Source organism: Oryzias melastigma, linkage group LG3, assembly GCF_002922805.2.
Source record: "Oryzias melastigma strain HK-1 linkage group LG3, ASM292280v2, whole genome shotgun sequence".
Taxonomy (NCBI): Eukaryota; Metazoa; Chordata; class Actinopteri; order Beloniformes; family Adrianichthyidae; genus Oryzias; species Oryzias melastigma.
This window is the reverse complement of record NC_050514.1, coordinates 13,905,033-13,923,874: the sequence shown is the minus strand read 5'-3', so window position 1 is coordinate 13,923,874 and position 18,842 is coordinate 13,905,033. Positions and strand designations below refer to the sequence as shown.

General features: G+C 37.9%; 1 protein-coding gene across 1 annotated transcript in view; it reads left to right on the top strand.

Annotated features, from left to right (window-relative positions):
• rasa3 (RAS p21 protein activator 3) overlaps window positions 1–18,842 on the top strand; it is a 51,287-nt gene that overhangs the window by 8,497 nt on the left and 23,948 nt on the right. The window contains exons 2-4 of the mRNA XM_024294768.2: window positions 9,389–9,506; window positions 11,420–11,523; window positions 15,094–15,188. Coding sequence (XP_024150536.1) covers window positions 9,389–9,506; window positions 11,420–11,523; window positions 15,094–15,188 — 317 coding nt within the window. The remainder of the gene's footprint in view (window positions 1–9,388; window positions 9,507–11,419; window positions 11,524–15,093; window positions 15,189–18,842) is intronic.

Sequence of the window (18,842 nt, the reverse complement as noted above, 5' to 3'; positions counted from 1 at the left end):
AGTCTTTCTAAAAAGTATCCAGCCAGAGCAAATGTTTTGAGGGGAATGCCGGAGAATGGAGGGCCCCAGACCCTGCAGCAGGCCTCCCTGCATCCCTTCATACCACTTTTTTTTTTTTTTTCACTCAGCATCTTTTACACACTCGCTACATGAGTCATGATTTGAAAAACACGAGTGAAAGTGTTCTGTACTGCAGTGCTACAAATTTGTGTTTACGGCAGCAGCCTTATTTGAATGTGTTATTCTGCACTGGACATGTAAATAAGAAAACCCATGAAAGCATGCAGGTTTATTTTTAAAACTTTTCAGTTTGTCACGTCAGACGACAGAATGAGATCCTTTGTCAGAAGGAATCAGGAATGACTTTCAAACGGAGCTCTTTGAAAAGACTCATTTGTAGTCCGGGCAGAATAAATCAGCTACAGTTTCAAACAATCAGCTGAACAGCCAGAGCAGCATAGAGGCTCAGATTAAGCCTTTTAGGCATAAAAGCACTTCAGTAATATGGCTAAAAAACAAAAACCCCTTCCTAATTAAAGCTGTAGGCCTTTGAGGAAGCATCGTTTATTTTTGTGGCTTGTTGCCACATTTCCTCTAATGCAGCTGAACGCCCTGGACCACAAAATGATTAAAACCATAGATCTTTGCAAGGGCTGTCAGCATGTTCAGTGCTGGGTTATTTAAAGATGGAACTGACTTTTGGCATCCAGGATTGTCATGTTTTAGTTTTTGAACTTTCCCTCCTAACTGCTGGATAAAAAGCTAACTGAACTCTCTGTTAGCTCACATTTGTAGATATGTGTGATTAATTGAATAATGTATAAGTTTCTTGTTCCTGTATTGGAAAAATGAGCAGCATTGAGTATAGATATTTGAAGTAAAATTCTCCCAAAATTCTAAAGTGAGACGGCCACACTGAGCAGAGTTTACTCCAACCAACTCGGTCTGAAAAATGGGCGGGACACGCTGAAGGAAGAGATTTGTTGACTCCACCCACCTGCCAATAAGAGTCAATGGGAAGAAACTTCTTTCTGAAGACTACCCCTAGTGGTCGTTTGATGAACTACAATATTTGGACATTTCTGCCAAAATGTCCAATGATGATTTAGGTTAAATGATAGCATGTTCAGAATTAGTTTAAGTTGGTTTTAAACTCCTTTTAAGACAATTGCAAGTGCTAACCATCAACAGATTATTCTTTGACTTAAAAAAAAAATCAACATGTCATCATGCTGTAAAAAGTCACTCCAATGAAAATTGTGTGTGTGTGTTTTTTAACATGTTCTTGTAACATTTTTCCCATGATGGGCATATATAAAAGAGTTTAAGATTAAAACTAAGTTTAAATTTGTTTAAATTGTGTTGGATCTAAACCTGCTCGGGTTTGTGACACGCCAACTGCCATGGCCAGGCCAAAGTCTCCCTTCCCCGCTCCGATTCGGATACATCCACTGACTTGAGTAGAGATGAACCAAACAAGCCTGTTACCTCAGGTTCCAACAAAAGGAAGTCAATTCAGTTGCCATTTTTCCACAGTACAGATTTTTGCCTGATTTTGGCATTTTGGGACCAGATAGCGTTAGCAAGCAGTGATTGGTCTGAGAATCTGTCAATCAAATGCTTCAAACATTTGAGGTTGGACCAGTGGGAACCACATTCTCTTTCTCTCTCTGATTGGCTAGTTTGTAACTTGAATAACTAGCGATAAAGAAAATATATCATGGAAAAAAATTGGGTTCAGCAAGAACATGTTAAAATTGACACCAGAGCAAGAATGGTCATCCTGACAAACAGAATGATTGAATAATAGCTCGTTTTTTTCAATAGAAGTCTATGGGATTTTGACTTTCTGGGACCAGTGGGTACTTCTGAGGGGGGAGGAGATAATCAGTCCAGTTTTCTCTATGTAATGTCCATGGATACATCCACTTGCAGATAAATAGACCCATCAACATCTTAATTTTCCTGGTCTGAGCTGCCATCTGACTCAAAGCTGGAAAGCTTAGATTATCCTCACCGTTTTTTGCTACCCTGTTAGCTTAGGGCTGTAAGGTGCTATAAGCTAGCGAGAGAGTGTAATAAAGTGTAAAAAAAGGGGGAGTTGATGGGAAATTAGACAAGGCTAACTTCTGTGTCAACTGTCCCACCCACAACTCAGATGCGTGTCTTAGAAAACACTCCAATATTGCTCGCCATTTTTGTTGCACCGCTAATGTTAGCTTGTGGTTGTGAAGGTCTGTAAGCTAGTTGGAGAGCATGTAAGCAAATAGATGATGGGAAATGAGGGAAGACTCACTCAGTCCCGCCTACAAATCAGAGGCAAATTTTTGATGAACTCCTGCCGCACTGCAGAAGCTAAGTCATGGAAAATGACTTTTTAAAAATGTTGGCTAAAATGGCAAAATCATAATTAAAAGACCACTGGGAACGTTTTTACAATAGATCAGAAGATGTTGAACTTTGTTTCAAAATGAATAGTCAGCCTTTGAAATGTACTGACAGTGCAATGAAAGTAAACTCAGGTTACAGTGGGTGATAAAGAAGTCGTGCAGGATCAAAGCCCTCGCTGGGATTGTGCTCATGGGAAGGCCTCGGCCCAGTCTGTGTGGGAGTAATGGTTTTATGTTTAATCGTGTGCAGAAAGACAGCATTCCCTCCGCTTTGGTTTCACTTCTTGTCATGTATTTTTACCCCAAAAAAAGAACAATCAAAAGAGGCGAGACGTACCAACGGGTTTCCATGAATGTCCTCCCCGTCTCTGTACTCTCGGTACATGTGCTCTCTCAGGGGTAACTGGGTTGTTTGCTACTTTTAAACCTCGTCGTCTTGGATCCAGCTGAAATTCCTTTCTCCTCATCTCATTTCCTGTTGTAGCTTTCTCCAAAGCTAACTGCGCCCCAGTGTTCTATCTGGCTGACTTCTCTCTTTTTCTCTGTACTCTTCCTCACACTCAATTGAGTACACTGCATGTATTTTTCTCTGCCCCCCCTCCTTTTTTTCTTTCCTTAAAGCCTGTGTTTCCCAGGCCTGAGCCTGTGTGTCCTCAAATGTGTTCATGTCACAGAAGATTAGAGTAACGAGTCAAGCGGCGGGCCTGTAACTGTACGCACGCCTGGCCGACTGAAACATGCCAGCAGAGTGGGAGAAGGACAAAGCTGGACATTCACGCCGTCAATTACATCTCCTCAATCACTCGTGTTTCCTCATTTTTATCTCCTCTTGCCTCTTTTTCTTTTGGTGTTTTAGCAGGGGAGGAAACCCCTTCTTGCCTTTCCTTTTTTTTCTTTTCGACTTTTGCTTGTTCTCTGTCTTTAGTGTGGCCCTGTCATTCAATTCAATTCAATTCAATTCAATTCAATTCAATTTTATTGTCATTGTCACAGAGAAACAACGAAATTGCGTTTAAAGCATCTGTACTCCATACTTCACATTTACAAATAATAATAATAATAATAATAATAAATAAATACCCCTTAGCCCAGTGTGTAAACAAGTGAGAGACAGTTCCAGCTGGTTATTGTCCATGAGAGTGGGGCAGAGACGAGAGAGGGGCAGAGTTCAGAAGCCTCACAGCCTGTGGATATAGACTGTTGGCCAGTCTGGCTGTTCTGGCCTGTATGGACCTGTACCTTCTCCCTGAGGGCAGCAGGTGAAAGAAGCCCCCCCCCCACACACAGCTTTTGCACAGTTAGGTAGTCCACTTAAACAACAAAATAGTAAAACATTTTTCATCCGTATGATATTTCCATCCAATCTTGAGGAGAGGAAACACTCATCTCTGGCGAGGTTAGAGGAAGTGGAAGTTAAAAATGGGAAGTGTTGCAAAACATAAGAAAGAGAAATCAAGTTGAGGTTTATTTTGAAATAGAGAATGAAAGTAGCAACATAAGAGATATCCGAAACAGATAAGATAAAAAGGCAAGGGGGGGAGTACATGAGTTTCCACTCTAAGATTAAACTTACCATGACTTTTGTTTTCTCCTATCAGCTGTTGCAGCATCCCTTACTCACTGTCTGGCGATGATGCTGCAGGATGCGGCTCTGCATGCGTGCAGTTCCAGGACTGTTCTGCTTGTCTGGAGGTTCCAGACAGACAAACCAAATGTTTGCATCATTTATTTCATTAAAATGTGGCTAAAAAGAGACGATTCCAACATAAGTGACCCAGTTTGTCATTTTTTGGGGGGTTTGCTTGACGACTTACACACCCCTAAAAACAGCTGAAGATCGTCCTCTTCTTATAGAAAATGTAGATTAAACCCTCTCTGATCAAATAATGTTGGTGGGATTCAAGACCTTTCTCAAAAATGTAATGTTTTTTAAACCCTGTCTGAGTTTTAGCCACCAACTCTTTTAAATTAAATAATCATTGAGATGTTAATTTATGCTGGAAAACAGAAACATTCATCACCCATACAACATCCAGAATACTTAAGAGCAGGCTTGAACACATTGTTGTTTTGTATTGCTGCTACATATTTGAAAAAGAGTATAAAGATTGAGTTTGGGGTCTACACAGACAAATAGACTGTTTTTGTCATTATCACTAGTACAGTGAAATTCAAAAAGTGCTCCCTGGTCTGTGCAGCATTTAAAAAACATAACTTATAACTAAAAATAATACTTAAAATACACTAAAAATGCCTAAAAACAGGAAATTAAAATTAGGTTGTTGCAAGATAAAGTGCATTAGTCATAAAACAAACACAATTAATATGTCTTAAAATTCTTAAAACCAGAAAAAATGATGAATAAAAGATTGTGTAAAATGAAATTCAATTTAACTTCACAGTTTTTTTTTCCTTTGGATCCTCAAATACAAATTCTATTGTAATTCATGAAGCTAAAGTCTAAAAAGAGATATTAATTAGTTTGATTAAATTCTTATTTAATACTATTTATTGTTTAATTAATTTATTTGTGTGTTAACTTATAATGTTCGAGGATCCATGAACAACCAGCGACAGCATTTTTTTCTATTCCTGACGTGCTTGGACACATCTGCGTAACATCTGAACGGATGTGGCGAGTCTAGTTCTCACATCAAGTGTTTCATCCTGAAACTTGATGTCTGTTTTTTCTAGATGAAATCCCGTTCCACTCCCTCTACAAATAAACATCCACATCTATCTAAGAGGTTATTCATGACTTTTAAACATTAAAACATGCATCTCTCATCATAAAAATGAAATAAAAATCCTTATTTTTTATATCTAATGTGTTTTTCTGCATATTTTAAGCAGATTAGCCACACCATGTGATCACTTTTAAATACCTGCAGTTCTGGTTAGGGCTGCCGTAACCTTTTGTTATTGTTGATGACCCCAATAATGCAACCGACACAGGATCAGGACACGTCACTGCTTATGAGTGAGAACGGGAGGAAATATTGGATTGGATTTGAAAGATTTAAGGGAATTTGGGAGTGCAGGGGTGAAATCGGGGATTACATGATGGAGATGAAATCATAATCGAAGAAATAGGAGGGAGAAGTTATGGAGGGAACACAGTTCGGTGGACATCATATTGTGCAGCTTAGATAAGTTGTGTAATAATTCATCCAGAGAATTATTTAGCTTTTAAAGTAATTTTTTTTTATCCGACCATGTTAGATTTGTTTATTTTTATTATTATTTTTTTTTGCTGGTGAATCCTCAGTACTTTGTGTTAGCTGCAGATTATTTGTTAGATTTTAATATATAAAAGATGCAGATTAATGCAGAAAAACATCACAACACTCCCTTTTTGTCTTTTTAGTTGGTAATAACAATGCTAAAGGGTAAGAGTGCACTGCCTCTTAAACAATAACCACTATAGTGATAAAAAACAATCAATAAAAATGTGAATAATCCACTTTTTTCTTTAAACAGATGCATATTTCTCCTCCATACATAACACCTATTGGTTGATAAAAGCTAATATTTCTAAATAATTCATTTAAAGCTAAAAAATATGGTTTGTCGCTTCCCATTCAAAGGTCCTCTGGGCCTTTGAATGCAGATTGACGGAATGGAAAAATTGCTTAATCTCATGGTAGATTATTGTTTGGTGTTTTTACAGGTGAGTTAGACAGTGTCCCTGTCCGTCCTTTATTCAGTTTTCAGCTGCACGGCCTGCACACGATGTTTAGAGTGGACTGTGGAGGCACTCGTACAGTTTTCTAGACCCTTTTTAAGGTTGCTGCAAACATTTCTTCCTATTTTAAGATAGATGACTGATACATAAACAGGCTGTTTTTGTACATTTCTACTGACTGACAGAGAAAGCAGGCATCTCTATGCCCAAAAAAGGCAATAATACAAGATTTTAGTACTTTTTTCAGTCACTCATTTAAAACGATTAATTAATTAAACATTTTGTAGATATGTTTCAGAAACGAAATTGTGCAGCTATTTTTTCTTCAACTTTCCTCAGTCAGGGTCTGTTGAAAGCAGACTTCTGTCTAAAAGTTGCTCATGCTTGGATCATAGCAGGTGGTTTGCTTCCCGTCTCAGCTCTGTGGAGATGGAGGAATGCACGGCAGGAGCATCCGACTGCAACAACTTCCATTTCCTTTCAGAGGAACAGAGCATGAAGCCTCTGTTTGCAGTTCTGTAGAACACTGTTTTTCATATCCACAAGTTTGACTTGATTTTTTCTTTCATGAAAGAACCACATACTCTTCCACACAATGTGCATTCAGTACATCTTCCAAAGGTAGACAAATAGGATTAAGTACAGTTTTATAAAGCAAGGTACGATCATAAAGGTGAAGATAGAAAATATTTTATTGATTCTACCTCTTCAGTTAATAACAAATAGATGAACTTGTGTGACAGCATTTCACAACAATGCAGCCCAACCAACAGTTCACAACAAATAGAATAGTCGTAAATCCAACTTCATAGTACATGGGGTTGGTAGAGCCCAATAAAAAGTATTTTTTTGCTCGTTATAAGCAAATCGTTTGTACTTTTTTTGTTTTTATGAATCTATTTGTCACCAGTTTGATTGCAGAGACAACAAACAAGTGTTCACTTTTTGGCATATCCCATCAGGGGTCACCGCAGCGACCCACTGATTCACCCAGGTGGTTCGGCAGAGAGTTTTATACTTGAGCCCCCTTCCTGACACAACCCTGCATTTTATCCGGGCTTGAGACAGGCACAGGGAAACCCAGACTTGGGTCTGGTTGTGGCTACAAAGTTAGGCGGTAGCGTGAAGGGTCTTGGCTAAGAACCCACACTGGATTAAGCTTATTGCACCCCTGGGAAGTGAACTCTGGTTTCCTGCGCTCCAGTCCTACACCAAGCTAACTGAGCCATCCAGCCACCTAGATATAAGTGGAAATGACTCATTTTAGAATGAAATGTGAACAAAATGAGCAAACAATCTTAATAAATCATCATTAAATCCAAAACTTTGACTTTTTTGTGGAACATAAATCTAAATTTCTGTTTCCAACATAATGATAATGAATAAATGTTTATTGAACTTTAAAACAATGTATAACGTGATAAAATATCTTCAATGTCTAAAAGCAAGATTTCAAATATTTGCAATAATAAATTAGTTTGCAGTGTATAAACCAATTCATTCCAAAAAAAGTAATCAGGCAAATACATTCTTTTAAATATTTGTATGTATTTGTATGTATTTTAAAACATGGAAGTTACAATTTAAATAAATGGAATGAAATGAGTCACAAGAAATCATAAAAAATAATATAGTAGAGTAAGATTACGAGTTGTTACGCCAAAGTAAAACGTTTGGTGCAGTAAAAGTACTCTTAAGCTACCTACTCAGTACGTTCAAGACCACCCTCAACAAGCATTGTTTGTTTCACACTGGACTGTCACTACCTGATACTAGCACATTGGTGTGAATTGTCAAAGTGGTGCAAATCTTTCAAATCTTGCTCCAGGTTTGTCTTTCACAGCTCTATTCCGATACATAAGACTTGGTGTCAAATAATTACACAAACCCGCAAAACGGTTTGTTTCCTGTTTCCGTGTTTTGAAAAAAGGCATTACCCATACATTACTACCAAATATGAGTCCCAGATTCATCAAATTTCAGTCAGTTTAACTTTTAAGCTGCACTTTGTGGTGTTTTGTACGTAGAGGCCCAAAACTAGCAACATGTAAATGCCAGAGTGCTAGGAAGGTACATACTGTATATGTACGTTCTCATGCTACATAGCATTAGGAATACAGATTTACAGAAAGTAACGGAAGTAAATGTACCGGTAACTTGTTGCGACACACATAAACACATACTTGATTTACAGGTTAGCATTCATTCTTACTTAAAGTCCTTTACCTGTTCATGCTGCTGCTATAGAGGAATGGGTAACACAAAAATTAATGTGCTAACACGCTCCTGTTTTCAAAATCTATACAGTTTTGTTGACCTGTTTTTAAGTAGATGCAGAATTCGCTCTCAAGTTTCCGGAAAGGTTGTCTGTGTTGACTGAAGCACAAAGGTCATTTTTGCTGCGTCGCTTCCGTTTTCTCAATCGTTGTGGCTTTGTTTACCGTCACATCTTGCTTTGATTTTATTTGTCTTCTCTGTTTGGTTTTTCTTGACACAATTCCAATAGAGCCTGCTGCATAATTAGCTGACTTGTTCAGTGTGATTTTTAAGCAATGAATTTAAAATATCCACAAATACTTGAAGGGAGGATTAAAAGAAATGCCCGAAAGGTACCTCGAATCAGTTCAGAGAGTTTTTGTCCTTTAAGAGGAGTGGACAAAAGTGTAATTAGGCTTTTTTGTGAGGAAATCTACTGGGTTAAAGACAAAACAAAGCACAGGGGCATCAGATTGCCATGAACAAAACGCTGGTGTTATTGGAGCATGCACTGACAATGTTAGTTAACACATGTGTAACTGTAGACCGTGCAGTCCCGTGGGTCCCCGAGGCGAGAAGAAACAGAATGAGGAACAGCTCCATAAAGCTGAATATATCGCTCCTGCAGGACCGGAGCAGCACCTTGGTGGTTTGTGTGCCTTTGTGGGTGGTTGGACTGCATTCTTGCGAAAGGCTGTCACACGTGTTGTATGCACTGATGAACCTCTGCAACATTTCAGGAAGTGTGGCACAAAGATTCCTCCATTCACAGTTGTGATAAAGCAGATAGGGCGCAACAATCGCTAAGGGCACGTGTGGCGTGCTGTGCATTGTGCATCTGTCTCTGCGGCCACAGCTTGATATATGTGTGTCTGATATGAAAGTTGCTGCCTCGGCAGAGATGGGCCGATTTGGTCCTCAACACACACGCTTTGTAGATCTTTTTTTGCTCTTTCAAGTGTTTCTAAATAAAGGATCTCTTTCAGCTTAAGGGAAAAAAATCTAAAGGGTTTTGCATTAACAGTTCTTTGCTCTCCTTCCTCCTTTTTTTGTGCAGGCGAAGCAAAAAACATCCCCCCATACCCGGGACCCAACAAGATGAGAGACTGCTACTGCACGGTCAACCTGGATCGAGAGGAGGTCTTCAGGACGAAGATTGTGGAAAAGTCGCTCTGGTGTGTGAATTATGAAAAGAATAATAATAAAAAAGAAACTAATTTTAGGAACTAATGATAAAACAATACGTTTTTGTTGTGTCACATTTGTAAAATACACTCCAGATGGGGAGAAAAGGAGAACATGTGAGAAGTAGTACATTAAACTAAGACAAGGTCAAAGTTTAGGAATGCAGAATTAAAGCTATTCTAAAGGCTTACATGTTTATTTAGTTGTTTTTATGAAAAATATAATAAATAATATATAATTATTATTGTAAAAAATAAGCTAAAATTACATTAAAGATCCACTCCAAAGAAAAGTGGGTTTTTAAATCTCCTTTTTGCATTTTTTGAAGATGACAACAGCATTTATGAGTATTTCTTTTATTCAAATCGTGAATCAGGAGCAGACGAAAAAATGCAGTTGGAAAAAGCTTGCAAAATCTACAATTGGCAGTCCACAAGCTCTCTGCTCCACTCCATTCCAATGCATCCACTTCCAGACAAATACATTTGTGTACGTCTACATTTACATCCTGCCTTCGACTCAAAGGTGAATTTCTGATGAACTCCTGCCAATCTGCAGAAACTATGTCCTAGATCAGTGCTGCCGCAAACGATTATTTTAACAGTCGACTAATCACAGACTTTTTTTTCCGATTAGTCGACAAATAGAGGCATGCAAAAACTAGATGTAAAGCACACATCTTAACCATCATTAGCTTCAAACTAATTAAAAACTAGATATATAGTATTACCTGTGATAACGCTAGTGTGAATGCTGTAAGCTGAATTTGGCTGCTGAAGATGCTAGTGCTGATAGTTAAAAATGCTGAAACTGATAGCTGAAAACACAGAAGCTGATAGCCAGCTAAAATATTAGTTAAATGCCAAATTAGCCAAAAAAAAAATGAAAAAAAGCATAAATTAGCCATAGCAGCTAGCATGTAGCTGAAATATCAGCTAAACTCCAAAATAGCCTAAAAAAATCGTAATAAATGCCAAAATAGTCCAAAAAGCTAGCATTATGCCATTATAACTTTCAACTTTACCACACTTCGACTCCATACAATGTAAAGTAACGACTAAATACTATTAAATTAGTCGTCGACTATTTTAATAGTCGATTAGTCTTCTATTACTCGACAATTTGTGGCAGCCCTATCCTATATAACTACAATTATTTTTTTTAAAATTAGGCCAAAAAGATCACTTTCAAAATAGATTAAACTATGATCTGATCACATCTGCTTTTAGTTGGATGTTTTCGGGTCGTATGCTAACATTACATTACTTAAAGTTCTGAGTTTGTGCGTAAATGCAGTCATGTTTTTTCCTATCAGTTTCTGTCCGTCTTGATGCCTATACAGAAAAGGAAGAAGTCAGTCATTATTAGCAGCAGCCCTGAGGGCTCCGCTCACGAGATCCACATAGCTGTGGCCTCTGTGGTCATCATTTAGGTAAATCCGGCTGTGGAAGTCGGAGTGGCCTTGGACGAGTGGCCCGTCGATGCGGGGACACCAGCTGCACGGCAGTCTAGTAAAAAAAAAAAAAGTGGAATGAATTAAGAAAATATTCATGCTGAACTGAGGAAGGAGTTTGAAATGTGTTTGTGAAGGTGAAAGTTAATTTGAATCTCTCCCTCCAGCCAAAAACTCTCCAGGACAGCATGGAAATCCAGCAGCAGTTTACAGATTAACCAATTAATCTTTCGAGCAGTCAGGTAGCACCGAGATTACATAACTTTAATTTGATGAGTCGACAGAATGGTTTTGGTCCCAACGTAATAACCTGTGTGTAATCTTTCATTAAGCTCTTTTGTAATAAATCACGTTGCAATATAAAGGAACAACATAGATTAATCACTTTTTTGTCTTAAATCATGAAAACCATAACAGACTTCCTCTTCTATGTTCTTTTTTTTGTTACAGTCCCTTCTATGGAGAGGATTTCTACTGCGAGATCCCGCGCACTTTCAGACACCTCTCCTTCTACATCTTTGACAGGGATGTGTTCAGGAGGGACTCCAGCATCGGTGAACACACATTTCCTTCATCTCTTTAAAATAGTCTGATGATATTTAAAGAAAAATGCATTTTTTTAATAATCAACATAAGTTAAGAAATCTGTTGGTGCAGCAAAATGTCGTGGAAGCACTTTCAACCCGCTGAGAGACTAAACTTAACATTTACTGTACATTTACAGCTTTCCAGTGAGATGTTTAATTTAGCTAGCCACTGAAAATATTAAATTCCCTGCATGGTTTTGTAGTGGTTAGCCCGAATGCCTCCCAGCAGGAAGGCCCTGGTTCAAATCCCAGCAGGAATCTTTGTACATAAATGTTTCTTTTTTCAGTCACTCAAGCTTCCTCCCACAGTCTAAAGACCTCCATCTTTGCCTAACGATAGTGAGGATAGGCTCCAGCAACCCTGCTTAAGCTCTAAAAGAGTTTAAGTAGATTTTGAAGATGCAAGTATGAAAAGAAAACGGACAACTTTTGCATAAAAAACAAGCTAATAGACTCAAGTTTTTTGCTAATTTTATACACAGTTTTTTTTTTTTTTTTTTAAAAGCTGCTTCAACAGTTTGTAGAGAATAAATGAAAAAAGCTACTATTTCCATTGAAATAAGGTCATCCATTAAAAAAGAGACAAAAAACACAATTGTTAACGTCCGCATGATGGTTCGTTCAGAGTTCCTTCAGAGCTACCGCCCTGCTTGTTTTGCAGATAACCCTGCTTCAATAGATGCTGATTAGCTGGATTGAATCAGCCTGGTTTCTGATTTCTGATTGTCTCGTGAGGAACAGGGTTGTGACCCCTGGTCTAGGGTGTTAGGAGACAGTAATGTAAGACACACAAGTGCTTTGTTTTAAGGATTTTTATTAAGTAAAAAACAGAGGGGAGGTAGGGACTATGTTCGAGTCAAAGAAATGAAATAACTAAAACCAGGTCTAAATAGTCTGATTCTTAAACAAAACAAGAAAACAAAAGTTTGCTTTATTTCTCTACAAAATATTAATAAAAATAAGAGACATTGACCAACAAAGCTAATTGATGTTAGAAAAACTTGAATTATGTGGGACTGGACTTGGCATCCAGGTGGTAGGCTTTAAGGTCTGATTGGTCTACTTGCCAGGCCTCCACCAGAAGACTTCCTCATAAAAAGGAAACACGTGGACAAGAAAGACACAAACACACACAAAAACAGATCGACAAAAACTGAATATAACAATAAGGAAAGATGACATTTAAGCTATTAGCTGAGTTTTCAAGCAACCTCCGATCATGACACTTCCCTCTTCAACATGCACGGTAGACTTGAATTGATCATTTTGCCATCTTACTCTAAGTGCATGTTAGTCTGGGACATCAGACATTTTTTATAAGTGTTTTTCAAGAGAGTGAAACTCTTTCTCCAGACTGAAATATTTGAACCCGTGTAATATTAATTATCCTGCCTGACTTTGTTTCTTGTCCAAAGACGGTAGATTAAAGGGTCTATACCACGCAAAATCAACTTTTTGAGCTTTCAAGTACTTTATAATGTTCATTCCTCACTTTAAACAACTCCAAAGCGATATTTTGATCAGTTCTGAGCATTTCTCTAAAAACCTGCGGTCTGAGCACCAGCCCCTCCCAACTCATGAAAGCAAGTGGCTTCTCACGGGCTGATGTCACAAAGTGAAAACAACCCCTTTCTGGAATAATCTGTGCTGCCAGAACCCCCCTCAGGCTAACACAAACACCCAATATCTTCACAAAGCTAGCGGTACTCAGCTACTACTAGCTTCATCACTCAGCTAGCAGTGCTCAGCTACTAGCTTTGCTGCTCAGATGTGGTATGCACATTTATCCTCTATCCTACCCTCCATCCTATCCTTAAGTGGATATAGTTTACTCTGAAAGCCTTAAGAAAAGCATGGTATAGGCCCTTTAAATTGTTCTGAAGACTCATCATATAGTTTGATGTTGGTCTGTTTGTATCACATTTCCAAAGAGTAAAAGTTGCACATCTTTATAAATGAAGTAGCTAAACGCACAAGTGATGTCTGCAGTTGTGCTCAGGTGTGCATGACGCAGACGTGGCTCTGAGACTCTGACGAAGCATAAACACACAAACTCAGCAAAACTTTTACTCCCTGTGTTTTTTTTAATGGCCCCCCACCAGATGTGAGCATTCTTCTAGGCTCTGGTTGGTTTCCAGTCTCTGTTGCCACAGCAACATGCTGAGTCAGTAATGTGTCATAGCAGAATGTGTCTAAAAATAAAAGCTACAACCAGCAGCTGCTTATAACTTGTAGACGGCTGACAGTCGCATTACTCAGATGTACCTGCGGTTCCTCTCTTGTCTGGACCCGACTGACGTCAGAACAGCAGAGTTTTCAGTCATCCGGACGACCCCGCCGGATCTAGCGACAGTTTCACTTTCAGTGTTAGCAATTTGGGGAAAGCATAGATGCATTTTCACTCTGCATTTGAGTTTAAAAACTTAATAGTAGTTTTTGTTTTGCCTGTTTTAAGGTGATAAGTTTACAAAACTTGTGCAAAACAATGTAGAGGATGCAGAACAAATGAAATGTCAAAACATTTACCTATAACTAGCATTAAAAAAAAAATAGGTCAGTTGTATTTCAAAAATGTGATGCTTAAATTAAACATTTTATTACCTTTTTGGCTCCTTTTTAATATTTTCTTTTCTCAATAAAAAATGTCTATAAAACAGCAAAAATGAATATAACATGATCAAATCTGTTTCAACAAACTGCTTCCTTGTTTCTAATCATCAGTTTGTTTTTTTACTTTAAATATTTATTTTTCAAGGTTGAATGGTATTCAAACTATATTTATATAGTAAATAACTCCCACGTGAGGAAGGAAATAAATCAATACTATGTACAAATGAAACAGGGATTCTTTAGTGGCAGCAGTAAAAATAAAAATATTTGGGGAGAAAAAGGAGCAAGTAAGGAAAGAAGAGCATCCTTCCAAGTGTTAGGCATGGAGGCAGAATGATCATGCTGTGGGCTGGTGTTGGATCCAATATTAGTAAAAAAGTTGTTTTTTTTGTGTTGAGATAGATAAGTCTCACTTGTAGATGCTCTACCCTCCTCCACATGTGTATGCTCCACTAACTAGATTTAGTGATTTTTTTTGTAAATCTTTCAAATACCCTTAAAAATCTGTTAATCTGCTTTTTGAATTGATTCTATTATAAAAGAGTAATCTGTTGATACTTAGAGATAAGTACCATTAAAGTGACACAGGTCCCGGCTCATTTTTGTGGTTAGACGTTTGTTTTGATTTCGTCGGGTGTGTCTGTTCTTGAACTTGATCAGACCACAAGCTCCCGTTTCTGTGTGGGAGGTACAAGCAAAAATTAATTCCCATTGGGGTCGACTTGAGGCCGCTCCACCAGTGTGTCTGCTGCTCCATTGGGGCCTACACCAGCTAAACAAATGGATTTTTTACGGTGCATGCGTGGACATGCAGGCGCCTGCGTGGATTGGGGGGGGGGGGGTTGTGGTGCGCTCGCCATGGATCACATCCGAACGTTGAGCGTTGTTGTGGAGCTCATTTGTCTTTGTGTGCTAATGTGTACGCAGGCAAGGTCGCGGTGAAGAAAGAGGACCTGCAGAAATATCACGGGAAAGACACCTGGTTCCAGCTGCAACCTGTCAGCGCTGACTCAGAGGTGCAGGTTAGTACAACGAGAATCACACTTTTTTTTAAAACACAGCACCCAGTTCTCTCTTTTTTCATCTTATTTTGCAGAGTTTACTGCCATAAAAGACTAATAATATATTCACACTTTACTTTTATTTATTTTAAACCCATAAAACAAACTTTTTATCTTGACTTAACATCACTTTTTGTAAATGCAGAGATTTTCAACTTCTTCCTTAAGCAATATAGCTGGAAACAAAAGTTTGACTGTTTTCACAAAGTAACACATAGAAATGACAGCCTAGTTAGAGGACTGGTAACCAAATGCACTTTTAATTAATGATTAAATGTCCACGGCGCATACATTTTGGCAGGCTGCCCCGTGGTGCTCATTGAAGTGTGCGTTTGCACAAGGCCAAGATGGAGGGGCGGGCGGCGGGGTTCTGACTATTCCAAGGCCGACGCCGTGCAGGCAGAAAATGATTCACAAATGGAAAACACTCGGGACAGGTGCTCCTTTTCCCGAGAGGGGAACGTCACAGCAAGTTCACCTCAAGGGCGAAAAGAAAAAAAAACAATAAGAAAATAAAAGTATAAACCAGATTACAGACAGTCTCACTTAAAGAAATGTGAGCCAATGTGGCTTACTTGATGACAAGAAAGAAAAATGATTAAGGGGAAGTAAATGTGAACAAACTACAAGACCGCCTGACCAGCGTTTTTGTCAGATGTGAACCTGTTTGGCTAACACACCTTATCGACTCAAACACCATTAAACACTTGACTGGAGGGCTGATATCTTTGTTCAGAAAATAATTACATTATGGCTGCTACATGTACTTCAACAAGCTCTGTAAGTGTGTACCTATTATTTATCGATCCTATAATGTCTCTGGTTAAAAGCGTTTTTTTAAATAAAGGCATCGTAAACAGTTGCTCTTGAAATTCAGATGTTATGATATCGCTTGTTGAAAACAGGCTTTACCGGACGCTCTCTCGGCATCCCACGCACCGATGGATGTGTGTGATAGTCTGTCTGCATGTTAATGTTTGAATCAGGGCCGGGCCCAAACAAACACGGCATGTGTGCACCTGAAACATTCAAACCTGCGGGGTCAATGTCACCCGCCCCCATGTGTCTTTGTGAAAAACACCGGCTTCCTCCACAGCTGCTCCATCACCTGCAGAAGCACTGCTCCATCTGTCACAAATTAACAGGTTTGATGGAAATATTTTTAAATGTTTCTATCATCTATTTAACTTTAAATTCACTCAGTTCCCTTTTTTTTAATATATATTTTTAAAGGCTGGTGTACAGTGGTTAGCCCGTTTCCCCTCAGGAAGAAGCTCCTGGTTTGAATCCCATCTGCGTTCTTGATTTGTGGAGTTTGCATGATCTTCCAGAGCATGTGTGGTACACCAGCTTCCTCCCAGTCCAGAAATGGGTTTCATTGATGGGTGACTCTAATCTCAACACTGCAATAAAGGAGTTTATTAGGACAAAATTAGGAAAAGATCACTACTTTTAAGAAGAAAATCACTGGAAAGTAGTACGTTTTTCTGTCCATGCAGCAAGTCCGAGTAATAAAATATCAAAATCTAGAAACAAGGAGTTTTACACAAGCTTTCAAAAAGAGAAAAATAAGCTAAATAGGCCAAGTGTTAAAAAGAATTACTTCAAAATGAATGTTACACAGCCCAATAATAAGCATTTTGTTGCTATTTTGAAGCAAAGGGTTTGCCTTTTTTGAGTTTTCATGTACCTAATTGGTGTTCAGTTTGATTACAGTGACAAAAAATTATCAAAATGATTTATTTAGAACAAAATAAGAATATAATATTGCAACTACTTGGCCCATCTTAATAAACCCTCAAAAATCTACATCTAGCATTGATTCTTAGAACATTAATCTAAATATTTGTTTCCAAAATTAGGACAATAAATGCTGGTTTAACTTGTCAAAATGTATTGAACTGAAAATAACATTTTTAAATTAAAAACTCCAGTGACATTTTTGAGTTTTAAATCAAGTTTTCTGTTGTCAAAAGTATAGAGCTAAAAGATTTTTGACTCAGTTTAGTAATAATTTCCCTTTTTGTAGATCCTAGTTTTTAATGAGGCAACAATTCTCAACTACTGATGCAAAGATAATGTATCAAAGTTTTAAATCATTCTAAGTACAAAATACGGATGACGAACATTTATGACTTCAAGGAAGTTACCCATTAATTAAACTGTCAATTTCTTTTGTCACGATAATGATTGTTAACCGTCATGATTTTACTGTTTTTTTCTGTAAAAATGACAGACATTTTTTTTTACAGTGTATCAAATAGTTTGCATGAGTGTAAATGTGTATGTCTGTCGTAGCCTGGGGTTGACAAAGTGTCCTTTGGATTTAAAGATTTATCCCAGGACTTTTTTTTACATAAAAAACAAATAATATTTTTAAAAGGTAACATTTCTCTTCTTCCTAGGGTACAAAATGTGGAAATGTCTTAATCTGAGTTTGCTGCTCCCCTTTTATTCACAGCAGTGAAATCACCTCAATCTCTGACCCTGATTGTTTTTTTAAAAAGTTACCTAACAAATCTAAAAAAGAAATCCCAGCGTCGTCGTTCATTCAGGATTAAATATAGCGTTCACTGAAAACAGTACCTGATAGGAAGTTGAGAAATGATGATATTTTGAATTAACTGCTTGTGAAAGTAACACCTTTTGAGCGAGGTGTTTGCTCAGAACTGTAGTGGTAACTTATATTAAAATGATCATGTTTGTGGTTGAAAAGTTCAGTTTGGTTTATCAAATTATACCGTTTTTTTACAGTCATTCACAGGATGGTTTCTGACTGTCGGCTCCACACTGAAAGCGTGTTTGATCATATATTAAAAAAAAACTAAAATAAAAAAATCCTTTTAGAAATAGAACTAAAACTAGTAAAACTTTACCGATTTGGTTTTCAAAATAAAAGTCTCGCTCTCCTGGACATCTGTTTCCAAACTTTCTTTACTGTCGAGGGTTTAATATTGCAGCTCCGTTAATAACTTCGATGCTGTGTGTCTGTGTGGGTGGGGGCTAAAGAAAATCCTGTCAGCCTTGCAGCTTGTTGTTCCTCTGATACATACTGTCAAACACAGACAGATTTTTATACTCATGTCCAGCTGTTTCAATTTGGATCCTGCAGATGGCCGTCAAGTCAGAGAAGGATCACTGACAAAAGCACAAAGGAAGAAATGCACATGTTCTAGTCCTTGACTAGAACAGGAAGTGGCTAAAATATGGCTAAAAAAACTTTATTTTAACTGGTGACCCTAACAGTTACATTTTAAGCTTTGAGGAAATTTTGCTACAATTTGGAACCCTTCCGGGATAGGGTTAGAGTTAAAGTTAGGGTAAGTTTTATTTTTTCTGCTTCCGACTGATTATGTCAGGCAGTAATGTCCCTCTCCATTTGTTGGGGTTATGACATTATGCCGTTATTGTGATGCCCGGCTCACGATACGATATGTATCCCAAGACTGTACCTTAACAATTTTTAACTATTTTTCTTTTAAAGATTATGAATTAGAAAAAAAACTCTTTCTGAATTTTAATTCATTTTAATAAAATGGTAAAACTACTTTTATCTGATGATCCTAACATTAAGCACTGCAACTGTATCTCATAAAAAAGTTGCTTTTACCCAAG